The 22,953-nt window shown below is 36.6% G+C and overlaps 1 protein-coding gene across 2 annotated transcripts in view; it reads left to right on the forward strand.

Annotated features, from left to right (window-relative positions):
- The window catches only part of LOC134211256 (transient receptor potential cation channel trpm), a 371,958-nt gene that overhangs the window by 105,988 nt on the left and 243,017 nt on the right, over nt 1–22,953 (forward strand). For both annotated transcript variants that reach the window (XM_062687969.1, XM_062687968.1), the window contains exon 3: nt 11,455–11,526. In XM_062687969.1, coding sequence (XP_062543953.1) covers nt 11,506–11,526 — 21 coding nt within the window. In that variant the 5' untranslated portion in view covers nt 11,455–11,505. The remainder of the gene's footprint in view (nt 1–11,454; nt 11,527–22,953) is intronic.

The following is a 22,953-nucleotide window of genomic DNA, read 5'->3' on the forward strand; positions in this document are numbered from 1 at the left end:
GCAATAGCGTTGATTGCATCAAAGTCGCATAATACGAAGTTGTACACATAGCTAGCAGCTGAATTCGACTGGGAACTATTTATTATCATCAGTCGTGTTTACGTTTGTTCACCGTTGCTTATGTCTATTTTATCGCATCAAGTCAATCCATTTATTTACCTTAAGCCGCCTATAATAAGCCATCAGTATATTTTATAATAACAATCCAAATTGAGTATAGGCAAATTTCAACAAATTTAAATAACACCACGCCTGAAAGCATTCCCACTAATGCGACAAACATTTTGCACGTATCTTAAAACAAGCAGCGTTTCCATGTTGATATATAATTTTAATTAACCCCAGCACACGACCTCCTGACACTGACGGAAGTAACATTGCACCCTGACCCAGAGCCTGAGGTAGACATTATGCGTTGCGAACAACCATAAATCTATTTTAAACGCTCCCACGCCTCAAGCCCATTTATAGCCAAATGACATAGCTTGAAGCAGTGGAAATCTATGCATACTCTATACTGCCGCACGTATTTAGGGATGTGTGGAAAAAGGGATAATGGAGTCGATAATGGTGACCTAAATAAAATGTCACAAAGAGTAAATACATTCATTGAAAAAAAATCTGCTCTTCGATGTTACTTCATCTAAACGATTTTAAAGTCTTAACTAAGTAAGTGCAACTAATAAAGGGATATTTAAATTTTCTAAATGTCATGTCAAACAGTCAAAAAAATGCACTCCAAGGCCACAGGAGCGTGCGCGCGTGCTTTTTTTTGACAGTTATATATGACATCTAAAAATTCAAATATTCCTCTATTAGTTGTACTTTCTTAGTTAAGATAATAAAATCGTATATATGGAGTGAAATCAATTTTTGCATCGAGTGTAGGACAACGCGGCTCACCTGGACATATTGCTCCATCCTCCCCTCATGCGGATGGATGTGTACCATGCAGGGATATCTTCAGCAACTGGCCAACGACATGTTCTACGTGCAGTGCGAACATACCACACGAGGAAACGTGCCAGTCTGAGGTTGGTAACGTTGACGATGCCGGGATGTGGTCATTATCTCCCGGATGTGTACAGCGGTACTGAAAATTGAAAATGCTATGTGTAATGTATGTAAGGGCAATATACGCAACGTGGAAGGTACAACAAAAGTGGCAATTAATCTCGGGAGTATTTGTGAGTAATTCAATAGCATCGGAAGCTATCTTCTCTGTATACAGTTCGGTGTGCCTAGCTAAGTGGTTTGGATTGATTCGCAATTCGTTATTTATTTTCTGTTCAATCAAAGTTAATTGCCTATTTCCGGGGATTAAACCACCCGACTTGGACGTTAATTTACAATGTTATGGAAACTCATATGTGAATATGTACGTTATGTGGAAGATATTGATTTGAAAAATGTATTGGAGGTAACCACTTTCCCTTCGATGGGACTCGAACCCATGACCCTACAGTACGCTAGACTGGTGCTTTAACCAACTAAGCTACGAAGGACCTCCGTCGGCCTTCGCAACCTAGCGGCTACTGAACGAGCTCGAGATTCCCAAATTGGACGCATAGTCAAATCACTCGCAATCCATTTCTCAAGCCAATACTTCCACATGTGTATTGTACACATCCACATTAGAGGAGCGTGAGTATTTAGAATGTCTGGCGGCTATACACATTCTTCATCAGCAACGGTACTGATCAAGTGAGGTTGTGTAAGCATTTGCCAGTCGGTCGTCAAGCTCAGACCCGACCGCATTGCGTAGGCAAGAGCACGCAACTCAGGTTCAGTTCAATCAAAGTTAATTGCCTATTTCCGGGGATTAAACCACCCGACTTGGACGTTAATTTACAATGTTATGGAAACTCATATGTGAATATGTACGTTATGTGGAAGATATTGATTTGATACAATACATTTTTCAAATCAATATCTTCCACATAACGTACATATTCACATATGAGTTTCCATAACATTTATTTTCTATTGGATGGTGTGGCGAAAATGTGGGAATCGTTTTAAAATAGTACTACAGCAGTTGCAAAGTTAAACTTTCGTAGTGACATTCACAATTTATTTCTTTATTTGCCATTCACAATTTTACCTCTTGATCGCTACTACAAACCGTTTGTCCTACATACAACAATTCACAGCAATATGAAGAATCCGCCACCTTATACCAACGAGGATTTCGACTATAATTGATTCTACTATGATGCAGTAAACAAAGAACTAAGCTTGCTGAACTGTTTTTTTTTGTAGCGCGAACATTAATATATCAGTTGCCCACGGTGCCGGTGCCCCGGTAGACCGTTATTATAAAATAAAAATATCCATCAAAACCAAGTACAGGGCTCGATTCCTGTGGTAATTCTGCACCTCTGGACCAATTTTTTTAAAAATCCCTAGGCAGAATCCCGAGAAATCTTGATTTGAAGTTTTTAATTAAGAAATTTCAAAAGAATCCATATTTTAATTCAATAATATCCCCAAAATACCTTCAAAGCCGTCCAAAAAGTGGTCCAAGTTGTTTTAAACCAGTTTGCATTTGTTGGCCTTATAACAATTATATTTTTTTACAACTGATTAAGCTCACCAAACTGTCTTAGGTATGTTTTTTTGTATGGCTTGAAGCCGTTTATCTTCAAGAATGCCCTCTCGTTCAAAACCAATCATGAATTCACGTGCAGGCTGCAGATTCTTTGTTGAATGCCATTCAGATTAAAATTTGTTTTTTTTTTTTATTTTATTCACAAATGTATTCGACCATCAGAAGTAAAGATTGGAGTACGGAAAAAATGACGAAAAAAAACCAACAGCTTAAAGATTTGTTTAAAGTAGTGTAGTTGTTTAGCATTATATATCAGGTTAGATCTTTGTCAGATGCTGTAACAATTAATTTGACGGAGCTTTATCATATTCTGAGATTTCCCCGCCAAAGGATCATCGGACTGGTAATGACTCCAAAGATGGCAGTAAGGAAAAGCTACGAATTCCAAGAGTGAGCTCGGCATATAGAATGAGATCTCGAGAACCAAGGAAAACATCAGGAAAAATGCACAAGAGAAAGAAAAAAAATTACAAGCTTTGTGCATATTCTTTTGGGTTTTCGGTTACGACGAAGATAAAATATTCAATTTTTGAACTTTTAAAAACACTTTAATAAAGAAACAAAATGAACCTTTGCTTATCTCCGTCACTACACATCTAGTTCGGAATTGTTAATACGATTTTAAAGTTGCTCGAGAAGCGTCATGTTGAGTAAATTTATGGGTGAACCAAGTACAGATGAGGCATCAACAAATTGCATAGAGTTCACTAGAATCCCGATCTTTCGGATTACGTCATTACTCTGCTTAAACATTACCAAATTTTCTAATTCTTATTTCAATCAGCAGGTTCTGAATGATTTCAAAAAATTGTACGCAAGATACAGCTCTTTGAAACTCGAGCATGGTTTTGAGGAAGCAATTGATGGCTTTGCTGGCAGCTGGAAAAAGCCGCAGCTTCCATTCACGTCAAAGTACCATATCTTGAATTATCATGTTTCCGAGTTCTCTAGTTCCTTCTATGGGGCTGGCAGCACCATCTCAGAATCGAATGAAACTTGGTGGGCATAAAGATATGGTATTTCTAAGCCACTCTGCATACTTAGTTTTTCAAAAATTGTCAAGAGTAACATTTGATGAGGGCCTAATTTTTTTTCATGGATTTTTTATAAATTGATGTAACTCGAAAATGACAAGACCTACAAAAAAGTGTTGTATGGCGGACTGTCGTGAAATTCCCAGAAGTTTTTTGGAAAAATATCCAAAAAATAAAATACCGATTTCAACACTGAAAAAAATTAGTTTTAAAAATTGAAATCAATATTACAAAAAAACCTCATCTCAGAAATCGATAAAAAAATGTCTGCAGATAGGTATTTTAATTATCTAACTTTTCTGGGAATAATGTTTCTGTGACATATTTAAGGAAAAAAAGTTTTTCTAACAAAAACTTTTTTCTTGTCCATATTGAGTGAAAATTTATCAGCGTATTTTATGCCTACAGCGCCAATTATAGGTTCAGCAGCCTATCATCAACCAACGACACATTTTGGAAGTATAAAAATTTGTTTGTTAAGCAATTTAGCATAATCTAACATAATTGTGGACCAAGATTTGAAAAGGGTTTATGTTTAATTTGACTTTTTGTATCGAAGTAACTTAAAAACAATTACAAAAAAATAATTACTTTGAAAACGGGCAATGTTGCTTAAACGAAACTGAAGTGATATTTATTTGTAATAGTGGAAAAGAAGATGTTATTTTTCAGCAAAGGCTAACCACTGAACGGTGTAATTTAGAAACCGTTATAAAGCCTGTAGATGATTTTGTATCTCTCTGAAAATTATTCATTCATTATCCAAAATGCTGCTCAAGGTTGGAATAATTCCCAGGCAACAATACATCCATTCGAAGTTTACTTTAAAAGAAACGGTTAATTAGAAAACGTTAGCTTTATTAATCAGAAGTAATGACCCATGACACAAAAGCTGTTCATTTATTCATTTCGAAATTAATTGACTTTTTGAAACAGTCGATCAATTTAACAAAAATTACTTTTGTGTCTGGGTGAGCTGCAGCACATTTTAAAGATAAAAGGAACTTTGCAAGTCTGTGTAATTTAAATTCAAAACATGACTTAGAAGCAGAATGGCACTTTTTACAACATCGCACGGAAAAGGCCCTTGCGAAGCTATTGGTGGCACTCTCAAACGAATGGCAAAACGAGCAACTCTTGCCAAAGATTATGGAAATACTATCAAGACTCCTCGGGAGTTGTACGAATGGGCGAATGGGCACGTTTTCAATCAAACAAAAATATCACTATATTATATTTCTGTTATATCACGAATGAGCAATACCGCCATCGGGGGTGGCAATGGGTCTGGGGGTGAGAATGGGTCATCGCTCTCACCGCGAGCATGGAGGGCGTAGAGCAAAATCGTCCAAAAGGTCTCTTATAATTTTGTCTTCTTGTCCTCAGATACATCCATTCTACAAGCATTCTAAGTAGTTGAAACAGTGACCCATCCTCGCCCCCATTTGACCCATTGTCACCCCCGACGACGGTACTCAACAAGAGTTTGATGAACTTTTCTAAAAAGCAAAAACTATTATTGGCACACAAAAGCTTCATTATTTTATACCAATCACTCATAATGAAATCCTGGCTAAAAAATATTCCAACTCAGATGAAGACCCAAAAGTCTTTGAATTGTTCGACTAAGTTTACAAATCAATGAGTATTCAAGTAGAAATAAGAATTAAATGTAGTAACAAATAAAATTGAAGAATTTAAAAAAAAATGCGGAAAATTTATTATTCTTTAAATGTGCGTTTACCGGAAATCCCCCTAATGAAATTACCTACCGAGCTTCATCGTTTGGAATCAAAATGTTTATCTGATAAAAAAGATCGACCTCCAATTTTTTTTTTGCTAAACCAATTTTAATCTTTACATTCATTAATTTATTTTCTCGGTGAACGAAACGCTCTTATGTTTCTTATGTTTCAGACTTCATAGTTCAGACAAATTTACAATAGTCCATCAAACATCACAATTTTGTAAATCTGGTCATTTGTGTGTAACATTGATATAAGCAATCTAGGAAAATAAACGCCCTTTTCAAATGTTGGTCCACATTAATGTTAGATTATGCTAAATTGCTTCCTAAACAAATTTATATACTTCCAAAATGTATCGTTGGTTGATGATAGGCTGCTGAACCAATAATTGTCGCTGTAGACATAAAACACGCTGATAACTTTTCACTCAATATGGACATGAAAAAAGTTTTTGTTAGAAAAACTTTTTTTCCTTAAATATGTCACAGGAACATTATTCCCAGAAAAGTTAGATAATTAAAATACCTATCTGCAAAAAAAAAATCATCGATTTCTGAGATGAGGTTTTTTTGTAATATCGATTTTAATTTTTAAAACTAATTTTTTTCAGTGTAGAAATCGGTTTTTTATTTTTTGGATATTTTTCCAAAAAAAAACTTCAGGGAATTTCACGACAGTCCGCCATACAACACTTTTTTGTAGGTCTTGTCATTTTAGAGTTACATCGATTAAAAAAAAAATCATGAAAAAAATTAGGCCCTCATCAAATGTTAATCTTGACAATTTTTGGAAAAATAAGTATGCAGAGTGGCTTAGAAATACCATATCTTTATGCCCACCAAGTTTCATTCGATTCTGAGAACCGCTGGTCGAGTTGGCGCGAAATTCGTCTTTTTCTAGTCCGTTGATTAGAACTTTGACGAGATTTGGCAGCAAAGATCGGTTAATAAGTGCTATGATCGAGTATAACAGCTTCTAACTATTATTATTCTACATGAACTCTGGTCTTACTTCTCTCCTTTATGAACCAAATTAAAATTAATGTTTACCTTTCATTCTATTAAACATTGAAAGCAACACTTATCTAAACTCGAGCAAGTTATCCATACAAAAACATGCTTAAGTCATTTTGGTAAGATAAGTCAGTTGTAAATATTTATAGTTCTAATAACGGCAACGCGTGCTTAGGGCCATCTTTGGCGTTGTGCAAGAGAATGGTGTGTGGTGGCGAAGGATGAAACAAGAGCTCACCCATTCGCCCATCACCGATCGCCATTCTGATATTTAAATCATATTTTTATGATAGGTTTTCGACGATTATCTCAAACTTTTCTTCAAACACCAATCATCATATTTTGGACACTCTGTTGGATTACCTGAGCGGCCATTTTGTTCCACCATCTCTTCATCTCTGTCGCATCCTTAGTCACCTTTCCACTCTCCTTCAACTTCTGCTTGACAATTGCCCAATATTTCTTAATTGGGTGAAATTAAGGGCAGTTGGGTGTATAGGCGTCCTTTTCGAAGAAATCCACCCCGTTATCTCGATACCACTGCAGCACTTCTCTGCTGTAATGACAACTTGCCAAATCATGCCAAAACTTTACAGGTCCTTTGTGGGCTTCAATGTACGGAAGAATACGCTTTTTTAGACACTTCTGCTTGGGAATTCATAGTCTTGTTTGTCACGAAAACCTGGGATTTTTGTCCGCAGCAGCAAATACCTTGCCAGATCATTAGTTTTCTTGCGAATTTATCGGCAGTAGCTTTATGAAACTTTTGTCCCCGAAGTTGCACAAAATCAAATTTCAACTATTTTGCGATTTTTTATCCTGACCATTTCGTATTCTCAAAGCCGGTGCCGGTGTTAACTTTCGATTCACGGCTTCCATTGCGTGTAAGTTCCTTCAAACAAAATGAATCGCGACGTAATTTTCAGTTCTAAAAGAGGAGACATTTCACAACAAACTGCTGTCAAAGCATTCTAGATCCGACCACTAGGAGCGCTACAGTAGAATAAACAGTCGTCGTAATTAAATCCGACGCATAACTTTCGCGGGATCCGAGAAATAAGATCTGTGCTGATTACGTTGATTACGCGATTGGTCGCCAGCAAAACGGTAATGCGATTTGAGATATTTTGTTCTGCTCTGTACTGTACAGAGATTACATTAATTAATGTGCATTTTTATTCGCATTTCATAAAATTCCCTCCCATAGATCACACCACTCACCTAAGTGAATCCAGATAAAATCTCCTTGTTATATACCACATCCCAAGACAATCGTGGAGAAGCAGAGGTATTCTCAGTCTCTTGTAGCAACGAGCGTCGAACTAACAATCCTACCTTTTCTATATGACCATAAGGACGTGGCCGGCGTCTTTATTGATTTAAAATACGAGAGCTTCTGAAACGTGTACATTGAGTCAATCACGAAGTAGCAACCACGAATTGTACGGCCATAATGGTCATGCTCATATTTGCATAGCTCCTGAGCCCATTAACCGATTTCAACCAAATTTGGAACACACATTCTCTAACTTAAAGAGACCAAGATAAGTGGGATAATCTTTGGAAGAGGGGAAGGATATCGATCAACTTAGTGAAGCTTCTGAACCTTTTGGCAGATTTCAACCAAATTTGTAAAACACATTCTTCATCTTAAACTAAGGGGGGGGATGGATGTTATGATCTTTGGATAAAGGAAGAGTGTTGGGGGCGGTGTATTGTTTAGTTATCGATAAAATCGATGTAATTTCCGAACCTCTTGGCCGATGTCAACCGAATTTGAAATAAATATTCTCTGTCTAAGGAAGATTAGAGCATTACAGCACTTATTTGGGTGCTACATTGAAAAATAAACATATGAACAGTAGTTACATGACTACATTCCCTGGTAGTACAACTCGCACTGATTTGGTAGCAGCAACTCAAATGTGACCAAATTTTGTTTTAGATAAGTTTATGTAAATACTCTACAACATGTGTGTTATTCGGGTTTTGCTCAATTAGCTTGGGTGGCAGCCCTTACTTTGCACCGTTCAATGTGCAAAAACGATCCATAAAAATGAAACAACGATCCGTAAATCATCTGAATGTGAATGTTCCATAAAACGCTACCAAAAATCCAATAAACAGCTCGGTAGATTCCATAAAGTATAATTTTATGATCCATAAATCTTTGAAAAATTATCCATAAAACCTATATTTTGATCCATAAAATTTCAAATTTGCGCAATTTTTATCGTGATGATGATCCATAATTTCAGTAATATGATCCATAATTTTGATTATTTGATCCATAATTTTGATAATATGATCCATAATGCTTGGAAAGAAGGTCAATGAAACTATATTAATTGATCCACACATTTTTTAAAATCTATGGTTCATTTTTCATAATTTATGGATCATATAACCAAAACTATGGATCATTTGAACAAAGTTATAAATCAAATGGCCAGAATTATGAAGCATATAACAGAAATTATGGATCATCATCACGATAAAAAATGCGCTAATTTGAAGTTTTATGGATCAAAATACAGTTTTTTATGGATCATTTTCCATATTTATGGATCATTTGTCATGGGAAAATAGCAAGAATTGTATTGTTTTTCTTGGCCATGTTAATGGAACATATTTTCCCATTAATTGCTATATTTTAGCTTAGTTATGGATCGAAAAATTATTCTTTATGGAATCTTGTGAACTATTTTATGGATTTATGGTAGCGTTTTATGGAACATTTGGATGTTATTTACGGATCGTTTTTCATTTTTATATGAATCCGTTTTCGTCGTTTATATGCAAAAGTATGTTTTGCCAACTTGGGTAAGTGTTCAAATAGTGTATTCTCTGCGTCGCGTAATAAATTAAATAATTTAATGGACATGACATCAAATTTCTCCAAATGCAGGTTGATCTGAAGGTTATCTTCAGCAGCATGATTTATCGGCGAAAATTATCGTGTGCAGTAAATTAGATTGTACCATTTTGGCACATATTAATCATTTTAAAGCCCATATTTCGTCGCAAAACTCGATTATAGTATTATTTATCAACTCGTTGTAACCCGTGTAATTTATATTTTTTCAAACTCAATTTCAAACTGGGGTGAAAATATTGAAAAAAATATTTCAGAAACTAAACCAACCGTTTTCTATGAAAACAAGCCATACAATGTAAAATTTGGTATGCACGAATATTTGTAGGCGCATGGAGTTAAGATAGCGATTTAGAGAAGCTCCTACAATGATTCGCATTTGCCATTCTCGGCAATCCAGTACAATACTGACTGGAGACCTCCTTCAAACACACGGCATTTAACTGTTTTCTACTCTTCGATGTACCGCGCGCCTCCATACACTGTCTATGCCAGGAAGGGAATAACGTCTCGCGTTATCCACAAAAGCTGCCAGCTATAAAAGTCATGATGCCTCCATGAGTTTTCTGGCAAAAGAACATCGCCACCTTTTATTAAATAATATTGTTAACAATATTATTGCGATATTCTGCATTGATAAAATACCTATTGAGAGATTAAACAAGCATTTACTTAGCTCCTGCTTTTTCGATGAAAATGTCCTACATATTCTTTTCAACGGTTAAGATATTCAATTCTATCATGCTCCAGGACTTACAAGTGACTACACTGGTACACATAAGACAAAACTACATCAAAATGAATCAGCCCTACAGCTCAGTTACATATCGTTTTCACTAGGAAGGATTAGATATCATCAAGTACTTCCCACAGATAGACATAGATCAAATACCGTACCCACTTTTCACATGGTTGATTCCGGATTCCAATTCCCATCATACGCCGCCTGTGTGGAAAGACCGAATAACAGCATGAACGAATCTCTGCCAACAACAGGTGGATATTGAATGAAATTTCCTCGCCCAATCAACCCCGTCCGCTTCTGATTTCCATGACCTTGATAACGGCTGACGTGGCTTTGTAGTCCCCATGATTGGCTTCATTATTCCTGGCGTTCATTGTTTCAGCTCGAAGAACCTTGTGTACAAGTTGAAATTAACCACCTTTGCGCTCGATCTGGATTGCACCATCAGGAGAATGCCATTGAAAATGCATCCACAAAAAATGGTCTTTTGCAAAGCAATATAACTTGTGCGAATGATTATTCTGATCTATGAAAAATTCATTTCATATTATGGAAATCGTTTAGAAGATATTCGCCAAACCGCGCCTAATTATCCATTTATGTGTAGGAAATACTTCATCACATGTTTCTAGACCAACATTTGAAAAGGGCGTTACAGCCAAAATTTATTCCTTCTGGTTCTTTGTCTACATATATAGCTATATATGTATGTAGACGAGGAATCAGATGGAACACGTTTTGGCTGTTACGCCCTTTTCAAGTGTTGGTCTAGGTTTAACATCACAAGCTCTTGAAAATTCCGTTTTACATCATCGCCCCATTTGACTTCCTTTCTTCAGTGAGCAGACGAGAAAATTTCGATGCAGTGTTCTGAGCTTTACAGGTCTATTCAATACATTGTAAGATACGATCGATGCATCCCCAATGAATGGTACTTCAGTGCTTGTCGATGGAAGTAATGAAAGGCTGGTCGGCAAGTGATAAAACCGAACTGATACCGAGGTGAAAATTATGATAACGATCAGCAATGACGTATCGATCGAGTGGAAAGCTGCCTGGTTTGAAAAGTAATAATTTATTAAAAGATCCACTTGATGAATGTACGGGGGAACTATGCTTTTAAATTTCATGAAGTAGATGACATACTTTGTGCTACACATTTTTGCTGATATCAAATGCATAAAGCCATAGACGAAGGTGTGCATTGATGCCGCCGCTCGTTAAAATTTAATGACAGTAGCGGTCGGCCATCATACATAATGTACAATACAATGGAATGGACGAGCTGCACAACTAGTAACTAAGGGTTTTGTTATTACTGGAATACCCATTTAACTCAACTGGTGATGGTAGTAAACTATAAGGATTTAAAGTTTGATATTTGATTTCCGTTGTAAAATGCATTATATTTTTTATATTGTTTTTCAGATTGGAATACAGCACCCATGAGGCACGCTCGAGCTGAACTCTTGCTAAACAATGGTTTATAACTGTTTCATGGTAAGGAAAATTGCTAACCATTTAAATATATATGAAACAAGTCACAGACGATAGGAATAACGCGGAAAACATCTATGAAAAAAATATCTACAGAAGCGATCTTAAAAAACTCATAGGCATAAAGCTCGAAATAATGCAACTGAATTTTTGGCATATTAAAAGCATCAATAATTAAGATGAAAGAAATCTTAGTAAGGTACACTGGGGGAAGTGGAAAAAGGGGGTAAATGTAAAAATCAACTCGAAAAATTGGAATTGTACATACTTTACAGTTTTTACCACATTACAACATTATGAAAGAATATACTTTGATGCTCACACTAATACTATGATGAAATTTGTATAATACATACACTAACACGGTTAACGCTTGAACTGTAATTTAAGGTTTCGCGAAAAGTTGATTTTTGCATTCATAAAATCAATTCTTATTTGCACCAATTGTCCTTTTTTCAAGTAAATTTATATCACAGGTGACCATTATAATACAATTCAACTAACCCCATTCAATTGGTAGTGATTAGTACCAAGAACGCAAATAATTCAAAGATTTTACACTTACCCCAGGTATCAAACACTGCGGGGGAAGTGGATAATGTTCTAATTACGCAATTTTTTTTCTTCCCGATAGGGTTTATTTCGATAGCTGTGAATCTTAATATGTTTCTTCTTTGTTATCATTGTGATTCCAGTGGTGATTGGACTAATATAAATGAGGAAATGCCTGATTATTCCACCTATCGGTATTGATGCCTTTCACATGTTTTACATATGGAAAAAAATATATAAGAAGGTTAAAAATAGCACTGATAGGTAAATATATTGTATAATTCACATTAATTTTTATTCATAACAAGTTTCGCCGTTGAATGCAATTTTTTTGCGAACAATTTGGTTAAGGACAAGTGCTTAAGAATAGCTGATAATTTTGTACGTGCTTTGCGCACACACATACATACAAATACGCACATACAGACATCATCTCAATTAGTTAAACTAAGTTGATTAGTTTATAACCCTGTAGGTCCCATTTTTCCTTTAAAAAGTTCATCTTTGGGGCGAACATATAGATTTTACATACACTCAGTGTTCAAGAAGGCAAAACCAGCCCTCCCCTAGCTATAACGAGAATTCCTTGAGGATCTATTCCGTTAAGGTAATGAAATTATTCCACAAAAGATACTCAGAGCAATTATTGTATTGATTTTAGTTATATGTAACTACTCATCACTATTGAAGGTCAAGGTAACATGGGATTTCCACTTACTCCATCCCACTAGGGTAAGTGGAAAAACAACTCCTAATTTTAAAATCTATTTCCATAAATTTCAAGCGACCAAAATGATATGAATTACCACACAGTTGGTGCAAAATTGACTGTTTTTGATAACCCATTTTGATTGAACGCATTTAGATCATTTAAACTGGTTTTACACTAATTCAAACATGCACTATCGATTTTTCCTTTTCCACTTCCCCCAGTGTACCTTACTTATTATTTTGATCTGATTCATATTATGAACAACCATGCAATTAAGCACATAAACTAAAAGAAATTAAATGATTAATTGTGCTATTTCAACGTTAAGAACGTATCTACACTTCCCCCCCCCACAATCATGGAACACTTTTGCCAAAATGGAATGGTAATGAATTCCCTTCAGCAATATTAGTTATCTACGTATCAGCCCATCATAGTTTTGCTTTAAATGCTTAAATTGCTTCAAATTTGATTTATTTGAAAAACTATGATTTGATCAGTGTCCCATAACTGTGACCATGATAAAATTTTCCCATGGTTATGGAACAGTTCAGTCTTTTCTGTATAAATCGCTCTTTAATCATTTTTTTTGTCGACATCCTGGATCAAAAGCAATAACTGTCTGTTTCTGTTCTATTGCAGCAATTGGATTAGCGGTCTGAATGATTTTGTAACTAATATTTTCATAAAAACGGCGTTGTTTACATTCGCCGCCATCTTGAACACAAAGTGTTTCATAATGTGGTTATTTGCCATCAATTGAAATTTCATTAATTTTCTTATGTTCTAACGCATTCTATTTTGGATACCGCATAGAAGCTATATATGAAAATCGGGTACTGTGATGAGAATCAAGGACATTTTGACACATAGAGAACCGCCTTGAACAAGACATGTTGATCACTGTTGCCGCAAAGCCGTCTCATTCGCTGCCTCTACCTCAGGTGAAGTCAGGATCCCTCTCCTCGATTAGGCTGACCGGATCCTGAGAAGTGTAGCCGGTACTAGCCTCCCCCAGTGGCGCGGGTCCACTAGCACAGAGTGAAGGGCTAGCTGACGCCTTCAGTAAGCATCGACCGCATCATCGCTTCGCGGTTTAAAAGGGGTGACAACACAGAGGAACTCCGACGGTCTGTATTAGAACTGCTTGCAACACGCTTCCGGAACAGCGAGATCCGGTACACCGACGGCTCCGTATCCAGCCGAGGAGTCGGCTTCGGAGTCTATGGACCCAATCTGGCCATGTCGGGGAGCTACGCTACAACCAAATATTATATATTAACAATATAGTCCACTCTTGCCAGAAACAGGCGAACACGACTCTAGCGCTACAACGGATGGCGGTCGAACTATTTCATCAAATCAACGCGTGGCGGCGCATCGTTGCCTTCAATTCGACGCGTTGAAGCGAACCTTTGCTTCCATATAAACGCGTAGAAGCTCATCGTTGCTTCCGAAACAATCGAAACAATATGAAATGCTAAACGTCATTATCTTTTCGGTTTATTGCATTGGAATCAAAGTGCTACCAACCGGCGATTTTTCAGTTTTTCCCGTTTTTTTATTTGTGATAAAATAATCTGATGGAAATATAATAGTTTTTACGCAGAGCCAATGTAACGATTTAAAATAAAAAGTGCTTATGCTGGCTTGTTTCCCAGAAACCTCAAATGGCTAAATTCATTAAAATCTAAAGCCTTTCATATTTTCTTTCTTGGTTTTTAACATCCTTCCTTTCAAAAACATCGAGCTATCGCCTATACTACGGCCCCTTTCTCCAACAAACATGATGGATCCTTAATCATCCGGCAGCCTTCACCGAAGAAAAATACTGCATAATCAAGTTCATGAACAAAAATTCCTATGGAATATGCTGTGCAGGTTTTGCTAGTTCGGACACAACGAACCAACCTAATCAAAAAGTATTCGGATCGTTATAAATTGTAATTTACAACACAGTGACCTGGAGGAAAATGGCAACACCATTACATGGGTTCTGGGGACGCTCTCCATTGGTCTTTTTGGGGTCTTCAGAGCCGATCTTTTTTTGGGAATCTTCTTCGGGTAGCGCGTGAAGAAACCGTTGCAAGGGGTCCAAAGAAATCCGATTGCGCCTTAGGCCCTGACATCTGTTCCAGTTGCTCTATTTATCAGACCGTTGTCGAAATACATCGATAAGTCAGAATCGTTGGCAATTTTTTATGTATTCGAGTTCTGTCAACAATCAACATGTTTGTTGTTGACAATAGGACAGTGAAAATTCTACTTTGATCGTTTTTACTAGAATAGTTTGACTTCTATTCACCAGTTGGCGCTGCACTACAGAAAAGTTGTTCTCCAGTGAAAAATATTTTCTAATTTTTTTATATGATGGGCCACCCTATTTATTGGTAGAACCATAATGGCCGTGGCCCCGGGCCCCCACAAATCTTATGTATCAAAACCAACCTATTTTGTACATTTTGGGGCCCCCACATACCGTCGGCGCCGGGGCCCCCTTCCGACTAAATCCGACCTTGAGTGCAACATGTTTTCCGCTGAAGCCGCCGCCGCACAGTGGGATGGTTTTGAAAAAAGTGGGACATTGGTATTATCGGCGAAACTATTGATTGGAGACTTTTGACGTGTTCTGGAGGGTGTCTTTATTTTTAGAGCATTTTATTTTAGGAGTAAGAGAAATTGTCTTAAAAGGGTGCACCCCGAGAAAAAAAATATTTTTTTTAAATTTTATTGATAAAATTGTTTATATTGTATGGAGACATTGTAGAAATGACAATTTCAAGACACTTTGTCGAAGACACCAACTTTTTATCTCTGAAGTGGAAAAAGTTATAGGGGTGCAAAGTTAGTAACTCCTTAAAATTATTTTTTTTGCTCTAACTTTTTTATTTAAATTTTTACATTTTTACAATGTTCTACAAAGTTTTAGGTGCTCCAAAAAAACAGAAGAGTGCAAATCGCTATCTCTTCATTTTAAGGAGCTATATCAGATTTTATAGTTTTTTAACACTATTTTTAATCGGGTATACCTTTCAGGGTAGCAGGTTGTAGCAGCTGTTATTTATGTCATCAGCTTCAGTAGCTCTTACTCTTTTGTTACATATATAAATCATAGGTGGATCTAAGTGGATTCATAAAAATATTCCGCAAAATGCACATCAACTTTTTGATCCATTATTTTGTTTCTCCGTGCATAATTTAGTTATCATTATTTTTTCCTCGTTAATTTTTTCCTGTACGCTGTCTGCTGGTCTAGGTGCTGCGCTGTTGTTTGGAAAATTTTAATTGTGATTCGAAATCGAGCCTTTTTAAGTGATTTAGAGCGTATATTTATTCCTAGACCACTTTATTTAAGGGGTGCACCCGAGAAAAAAATTTCCTCAAAATTATTTATCTTGTGCAGATACATTTTAGAGACGGAAATATTAAGATACTTTAATGAAGACAAAAAATGTCAATCCTCATGCGAAGGAAATTATAATGGTTCAAAGTTGACAACCATTTAAAATTATTTTTTTTTTAAACTTTTTATTGTGGAAAACATTTTGTCGTAGAAGAGAGTAAATCGCCACCTTTTCATTATGAGGAGCGATATCAGTTTGCTCTTTCAAGACATGTTTTTCCGGTTGGTACTTCTATGACAATATGTTTTTTCGAAGCACCTACTATTTTGTAGAACATTGAAAAATGGGAAAAAAAAAACAAAACAAAAAAGTTACAACAAATAAATTATTTTCAAGGAGGGGGTAACTTTGCATCACTATAACTTCGTCATTTGAGAAATAGAAATTTAGAGTTTTCGAAAAAAAATAAGCCGTTTTTACGATGTCTCCATAAAAGATAAACAACTTGAGCGATAAGGCCGATAAAAATATATATTTACCACTACACCCCACGGCTAACTTCTCCCCACCCAGCTAAGATTTTGAAAACAAAATCTTCAGGGGCAACAACAACATTTCAGAATAAAAATTGTGAGTTTTCAAAACACTCCTAAACAAGTCCCAGAGTTTGCTGATGAGGTTTCTCTTTCTCGTTAAATAAAGCACTCAAGGTATAAATACACGCTCTAGATCACATCAAAAGGCTCGTTTTGAATCACAATTCAAATTTTCCAAACAGCAGCATAGCACCTGGACCAGCAGACAGCGTACAGGGAAAAATTAACGAGGAAAAAATAATGATAACTAAATTATGCACGGAGAAACTAAATAATGGATCATAAACCTGAAGTGCATTTTGCGGAATATTTTTAAGAATCCACTTAGATGCACCTAAAATGTATATTTGAAACAAAAGAGCAAAAGTTGCTGAAGCTAATGACATAAATAACGGCTACTACAACTTGCTACCCTGAAAGGTATAGCCGTTTCAAAAATAGTGTTGAGAAACTATAAAATCTGATATAGCTCCTTAAAATGAAGAGATAGCGATTTGCACTCTTCTACGACAAAATGTTTTTTTGAAGCACTTAAAACTTTGTAGAACATTGTGAAAATGTAAAAATTTAAATAAAAAAGTTAGAGCTAAAAAAATAATTTTAAGGGGTTACTAACTTCGCACCCCTATAACTTTTTCCACTTCAGAGATAAGAAGATGGTGTCTTCGACAAAGTGTATTGAAATTGTCATTTCTACAATGTCTCCATACAATATAAACAATTTTATCAATAAAATTTAAAAAAAATATTTTTTTTCTCGGGGTGCACCCTTCTAGGTCAGTTTTTCTTATTCTTAAAATAAAGTGCTCTAAAAATAAAGACACCCTCCAGAACACGTCAAAATTCTCCAATCAATAGTTTCGCCAATAATACCAATGTCCCACTTTTTTCAAAACCATCCCACTGTGCGCCGTCTTTGATCCAGGGAATGCTATCTGGGATGATACCCGGTAGCACCTTTGCCTGGATCCCCGGCCATTGCGGCATAAGGGAAGTGTCGGACACGAGGGTCTATTATACACCCGTTCCGTCCCGCTGGCCGACGTTAAGAAATTGGCGAAGAGCGTCGTCGGCCAGGACTGGGCTAGGATATGGAGCAGCAATAGAGGGCACTTCCTTAGAAAGATTAAAGTAACCACCGACTCCTAGAACGAACCAGCCACCCAGAAAGGGCTGCAGGTCATCTCAAGGCTCCGGACCGGCAACACAAGGGTCTCTCACAAATTTGGTGGAGGCCCTTTCCGGTCCCGTTGTGATCCATGTGACACCGAAAATAGTGCGGAGCACTTTGTCTGTCGGTGTCCCAAATACGACTACCCCCGAAATCTCTATGGAATACCGGGCAGTATTCGGGACGCACTGGCGGATGATGAAGCTGCAATGACTGCCATCTTTTGCTTCCTGAAGGACGCCCGATTATTCTATGAAGTTTAACACCCTGATAGCCTCGTAATAACAAGCATCGGGAGTGAGGCCTCTCACGATATATAAGTCCCACCCACCCAGCGATCGTCACTTCGATTCGGCTGGGGGGGCTTCGACCTACTCCATCCACAACTGAACCTCGCCAAATCAACAGCTAGATACGCCAATCCGTAGTCGAAATTTTGTCATTCCTTCATCGAAGGAGATCGATCAAAAACCATCGAGCATTTTCGCAGGCTTCTTCCGAATTTTTCGGAATCTGAATACTGCCACATTACAAAGTGGCGTTCTGATCCTTTCCAAAAAGAAAGGTCGAAAAACAAAGGATTTCTTGTAAATTGGCAAATTTTGGCGAGGATCTTATGGATAATGGCCTCACCATAACTTCAATTCTTCAGAGGAAAATGTTAGCACCGGAGAACAGCGCATCAACAGGACCACAGCACGACATTGAGATACGACTGAATATCAGCAGGAGCTCCAAAGGAAAAGTTTCCCACCAACCCCGTGAAACCAAAACCTTGTTTTCGTCTACTTTATTTTGATTCCAACGTTTTAACTGTAGCATCGTCAATCGCCCGTATTTCTATAATTTTAATGTATTACCATCATGTTTTAAAGTGTTAGAGTTAATTAGGCTTAAGTAAAATAAAAGTAATTTGGCCCTTGGTTGGCACGTAGGGCTGCCCTTCCGGCCGACCCTTTTATCAACTCAGCCCCTGCTGAACAACATTGGCGGGACCTAAGGTTGGCCCGCAAAGGGAGCTCTTAAAGCTCCCTTTCATCCCAGTGATGAACTTAATTTTAAAATTAAAAAATCACTTGAATAAAGATCCAAAAAAAAGTTGATCACTAAATTCAGAGCGCTATTAGCATTCTAATACTTATGCATCTATCTACTCTTGTTGGTAATGCATAAGCATATGCGGTATTTCGAAAAATTTCGTTTCAGGTGGTTCGAAACAAAATTCCGCGGAATTTCGCGGTATTTGAGCATGGCGAAATCTGATTTCTTGCTTTCGTTTCGTTTCGTAAAATTACAAAAATTTCGCTAGAAAAAACTGGCTTCTAGCGAAATTTAACGGAATTCCGCGGAATTTCGAAACAAAACTTAAACCATACTTTATATTATCAAAAGTTTTGGCTGCGCCGCTGAACAAAATCGTTAAGTTGTTTTCAAAACTTTAGGTTATATAATTTTTACTATTAACGCTTACTACATAACCCCATTCTTAGTCGACAAATAAGTATGTAGTTTTCTTCTATAAAACGTCTTCGGTGTTTCCAAGATTCAAATTTATATTTTGTGATATTTTTTACTATTTGTACAATATGAATGCGGAATCGATCGTGTTGCTGCTGGTCATGGGATGGCAGCTAGTCCGGGAGAACGCGAAGTGAAAAAAATCTACCTCGCGTAGCAGAAATTTTTTTAATCAGTGTACAATCGGTGTCAGGCCATTAGGCCGAATGGTCATTAGGCCGAATTGCCATTAGGCCGAATTAGCAAAAAGAAGCAAAAAATGAAAAATGAGTAGTTCCTTCTTCACCTTACCCTTGACCTTCTCTCTTCTTGCATCTTCCTTCTTCTATCTGTTTTCTTCCTTCTCCCTTCTTCCTTCTTCCTTCTCCCTTCTTGCATCTTCTTTCTTCAATCGGTCTTCTTCCTTCTTCCTTCTCTCTTCTTGCATCTTCTTTCTTCAATCTGTCTTTTTCCGTCTTCAATCTATCTTCTTCCTTCTTCCTTCTTAATTCTTCCTTCTACCTTCCTTTTTTCCTTCTTCCTTCTTCATTCTTCTTTCTTCCGTTTTCTTCCTTTTTTCTCTCGTCTTCCTTCCATTCTTCTTCTTTCTTTTTATTTCTTCGTCCTTCTTCCTTTTTCCTTCTTCCTTCTTCCTTTTTACTTCTTCCGCCTTTTTCCTGTTTTCTTCTTCCATTCTACTTATTCCTCACTTCGCACTACTCACTTCTCACTTCCCAGTTCTCATTCGGCCTAATGGTCATTCGGCCTAATGACCGCTCGGTCTTATGACCATTCGGCCTAATGACCTTCGGCCTAATGACCCAGCATCTGTACAATCGACCTTGTTGAGCTAGTGTGGAAGAACGCGAAGTGAAAAAACTAATGTCTGCATCGAAATGCAAAAAATTATTTAGTGCGGAATCGATCATATTGTAGAAGCTTATCAAACGAAGCACATTGATCTTGCGTTGGATTGATTTCAAACACAGTTTTCGTCTTCTTGTTTTCAAAATATCTTCGTTTACAATAAATATTTAGTCGCTTACCAAGGGGCTTCACATGAATTACCTTCTCTACTAACCAACGATTCCTTTCCCGTAGCGCTCACGGAGATGCAGAGCATTTCTCGGTCTTTTATAACAATGAGTGTGAAACTAATTTTCCTCCCCTAATCCTAAATTGACTGTAAGGACGTGACCAACATCGTTATTGGCCATGAATTGGAAACTCCGAAGCAAGTTTGTAGCCCAAGAATATTATTTAATTGATAAGCTGTGCATATTTACTGTTTCTCGGCCAATCAAAATTAGCAACTACGATGTGTACAGTTAATTCAGCTAAGCTCTTCTTTGCCTATTTCCACAATATGTAAGGAACATTGAAGATTTGTGAGCATTTCTAGATCTTCGCATGGAATTTGCAAACAAAAAATCCAGAACGGGTTGAAAGATCATTGAAATTGCTGAAAGTTCTTTACTTATGATTGTTTTCAGCTAATACTGACCATAACAGCTATAAGACAGTATATAAGACTATGGGTCTGTGAAATTCAATCTGAAATACATATCTTTGTGCATTTTAGAAAGGTGCACAGGATTCTTCTAAGCGTTAATTTTCTAATTTTGACTTAGCTCAATACTATAAAAACCACGCTGACAAGACAATATGAAGTATGCTTCAGCATAATTACATTATTCTTAAGTCAACTAAGGTTTTAAACGAAATTTGAATGCGTATATGAAAAATCCCAAAATTTCTTTTTTTTAACTTATTTGTATGAAACTGATATTAAATTGATCATTTTCGGGAGCACACGCTCCACGATGAATTCCTTTGAAAGCGGCACAAATTCTGGGATATTGCCTTGTCGACAATGGTATATGCGGCGAAATGCGGTGATTTATCACAGACTGCCTCTTCTGTTATTATCGGTCGCAAAACAGTTATTTAACCTCGAAAAAGTGAAATCAGAATTGCGTGCATAAAGTAAAACCAATTTAATAGAAATTCCGCGGAAAAAAATCAAAATTTTGTTTCGTTTCGAAAAATTTCGAATTAAATGAACCTGGATTTCGTATCGTTTTGAAGTCTCGAAAGTAAATTTATATTTCGTTTCGTTTCGGTCCGAATCAACATAGACATTTTAAATTTCGTTTCGTTTCGTTAGGAAAAAGTGTGTTATCGCATACCCTTAGTTATACAAATATTCACAACATTATCCAGCTCAAACAATTTACTTATGCACAGCTTGATTTATTATTTAATGTAATCTAGTAGGTTGGGACCTAATGATGAGCATTAGAAACACCTAATGAGATATCAATCACTTAAAGCGAGTTTGGAGTAATTAATTTATAAATATTTTATCTTATCTTGTTCATATATTTGACAGTAAGCTTTTAAGCCAATGAAATGGGAAGTAGGCTTTGAAATTAAAACAACAGAAATTAAAAACAAATCGCTATCCACCAAACTCGAAGTTTCTGGCGCTATTTGTTTGCGTGTAGAACATAATTGCATCAAAAGTAACTGTGTTTTAGTTGCAAATTGCGAATCAAAAAGTAAGATAAAGGGAATACAAATCAAAGGGATCGCTTCTCAAGGTGCGTATTGAACTAGTTTCAGTGGTAGTTTAGTCAATCAGTCTGCTTCAATTTGAATATTTATTTGAAAATTGTACGGGTTTCGATCCTTTGATACGAAATCCGCCCACGGTGGAAAGATATCGATTAAGGAGGTATTTATTTAATTCATTATTGTATCATGTTTTTCATAGGTTTTAATGTGTAAATTTGGAACACTTCAAACGTAGAGCCCTTTGTGCTCATATATTAACGACAAACGTTTTATTTGCATTTGTTTCCTGTTTTCTAAAGACTGTTTCATATACTTAGGTGTTTAAGTGCACAGATTTTGACGCCACACGGTAGTAGGGATCTCGAAATCCATTACTGGAGTTGTGGCATGCGAACGTCCCCGGACACAGATGGAGACATGAAATCAAAGACAAGATTCCTCGAAGAATTTTCTCAGAAACTCTGTCCTATTCCTAGTTCGGTCGAGGTTTGGATTGCAAATTTTCTTGACTTTTTATTTGATGGGATTTCTAAGAAGAAAACGAAATAAGAAAAAGATTATTGGCGTTACATCCCCCAGATTGCCGCCTCACAGCTACTTTGATGCCCAGAGAAAATTTCCAGTTAAGAAATGTTTTGAATACTCCTCCAAAGAGAAGAAAAATAGTTACAGAAGGAATCGAGTCTGGTTTTTTTTCCTGAAGTTTAAAGTGGAAAAACAACAAATGTTTTGTGTTTCAAATGTTTTGAATACTCCTCCCAAGAGAAGAAAAATAGTTACAGAAGGAATCGAGTCTGGTTTTCCTGAAGTTTAAAGTGAAAAAACAACAAGTAGCTGCAGTTTATTGAAAGCAGCCGTTGGGTTTATAATGAAGTTTCCAAAGTCGTCGCCTGAGAAGATAACGGCTACGAAGATTGTGAATTATTGATTCCAGAATTAGGGGAAATGACGGCTTTGGCAAGTTTTGTTCTATTATTGTCA

This window comes from Armigeres subalbatus, chromosome 2 (assembly GCF_024139115.2).
Source record: "Armigeres subalbatus isolate Guangzhou_Male chromosome 2, GZ_Asu_2, whole genome shotgun sequence".
In the NCBI taxonomy this organism is placed as follows: domain Eukaryota; kingdom Metazoa; phylum Arthropoda; class Insecta; order Diptera; family Culicidae; genus Armigeres; species Armigeres subalbatus.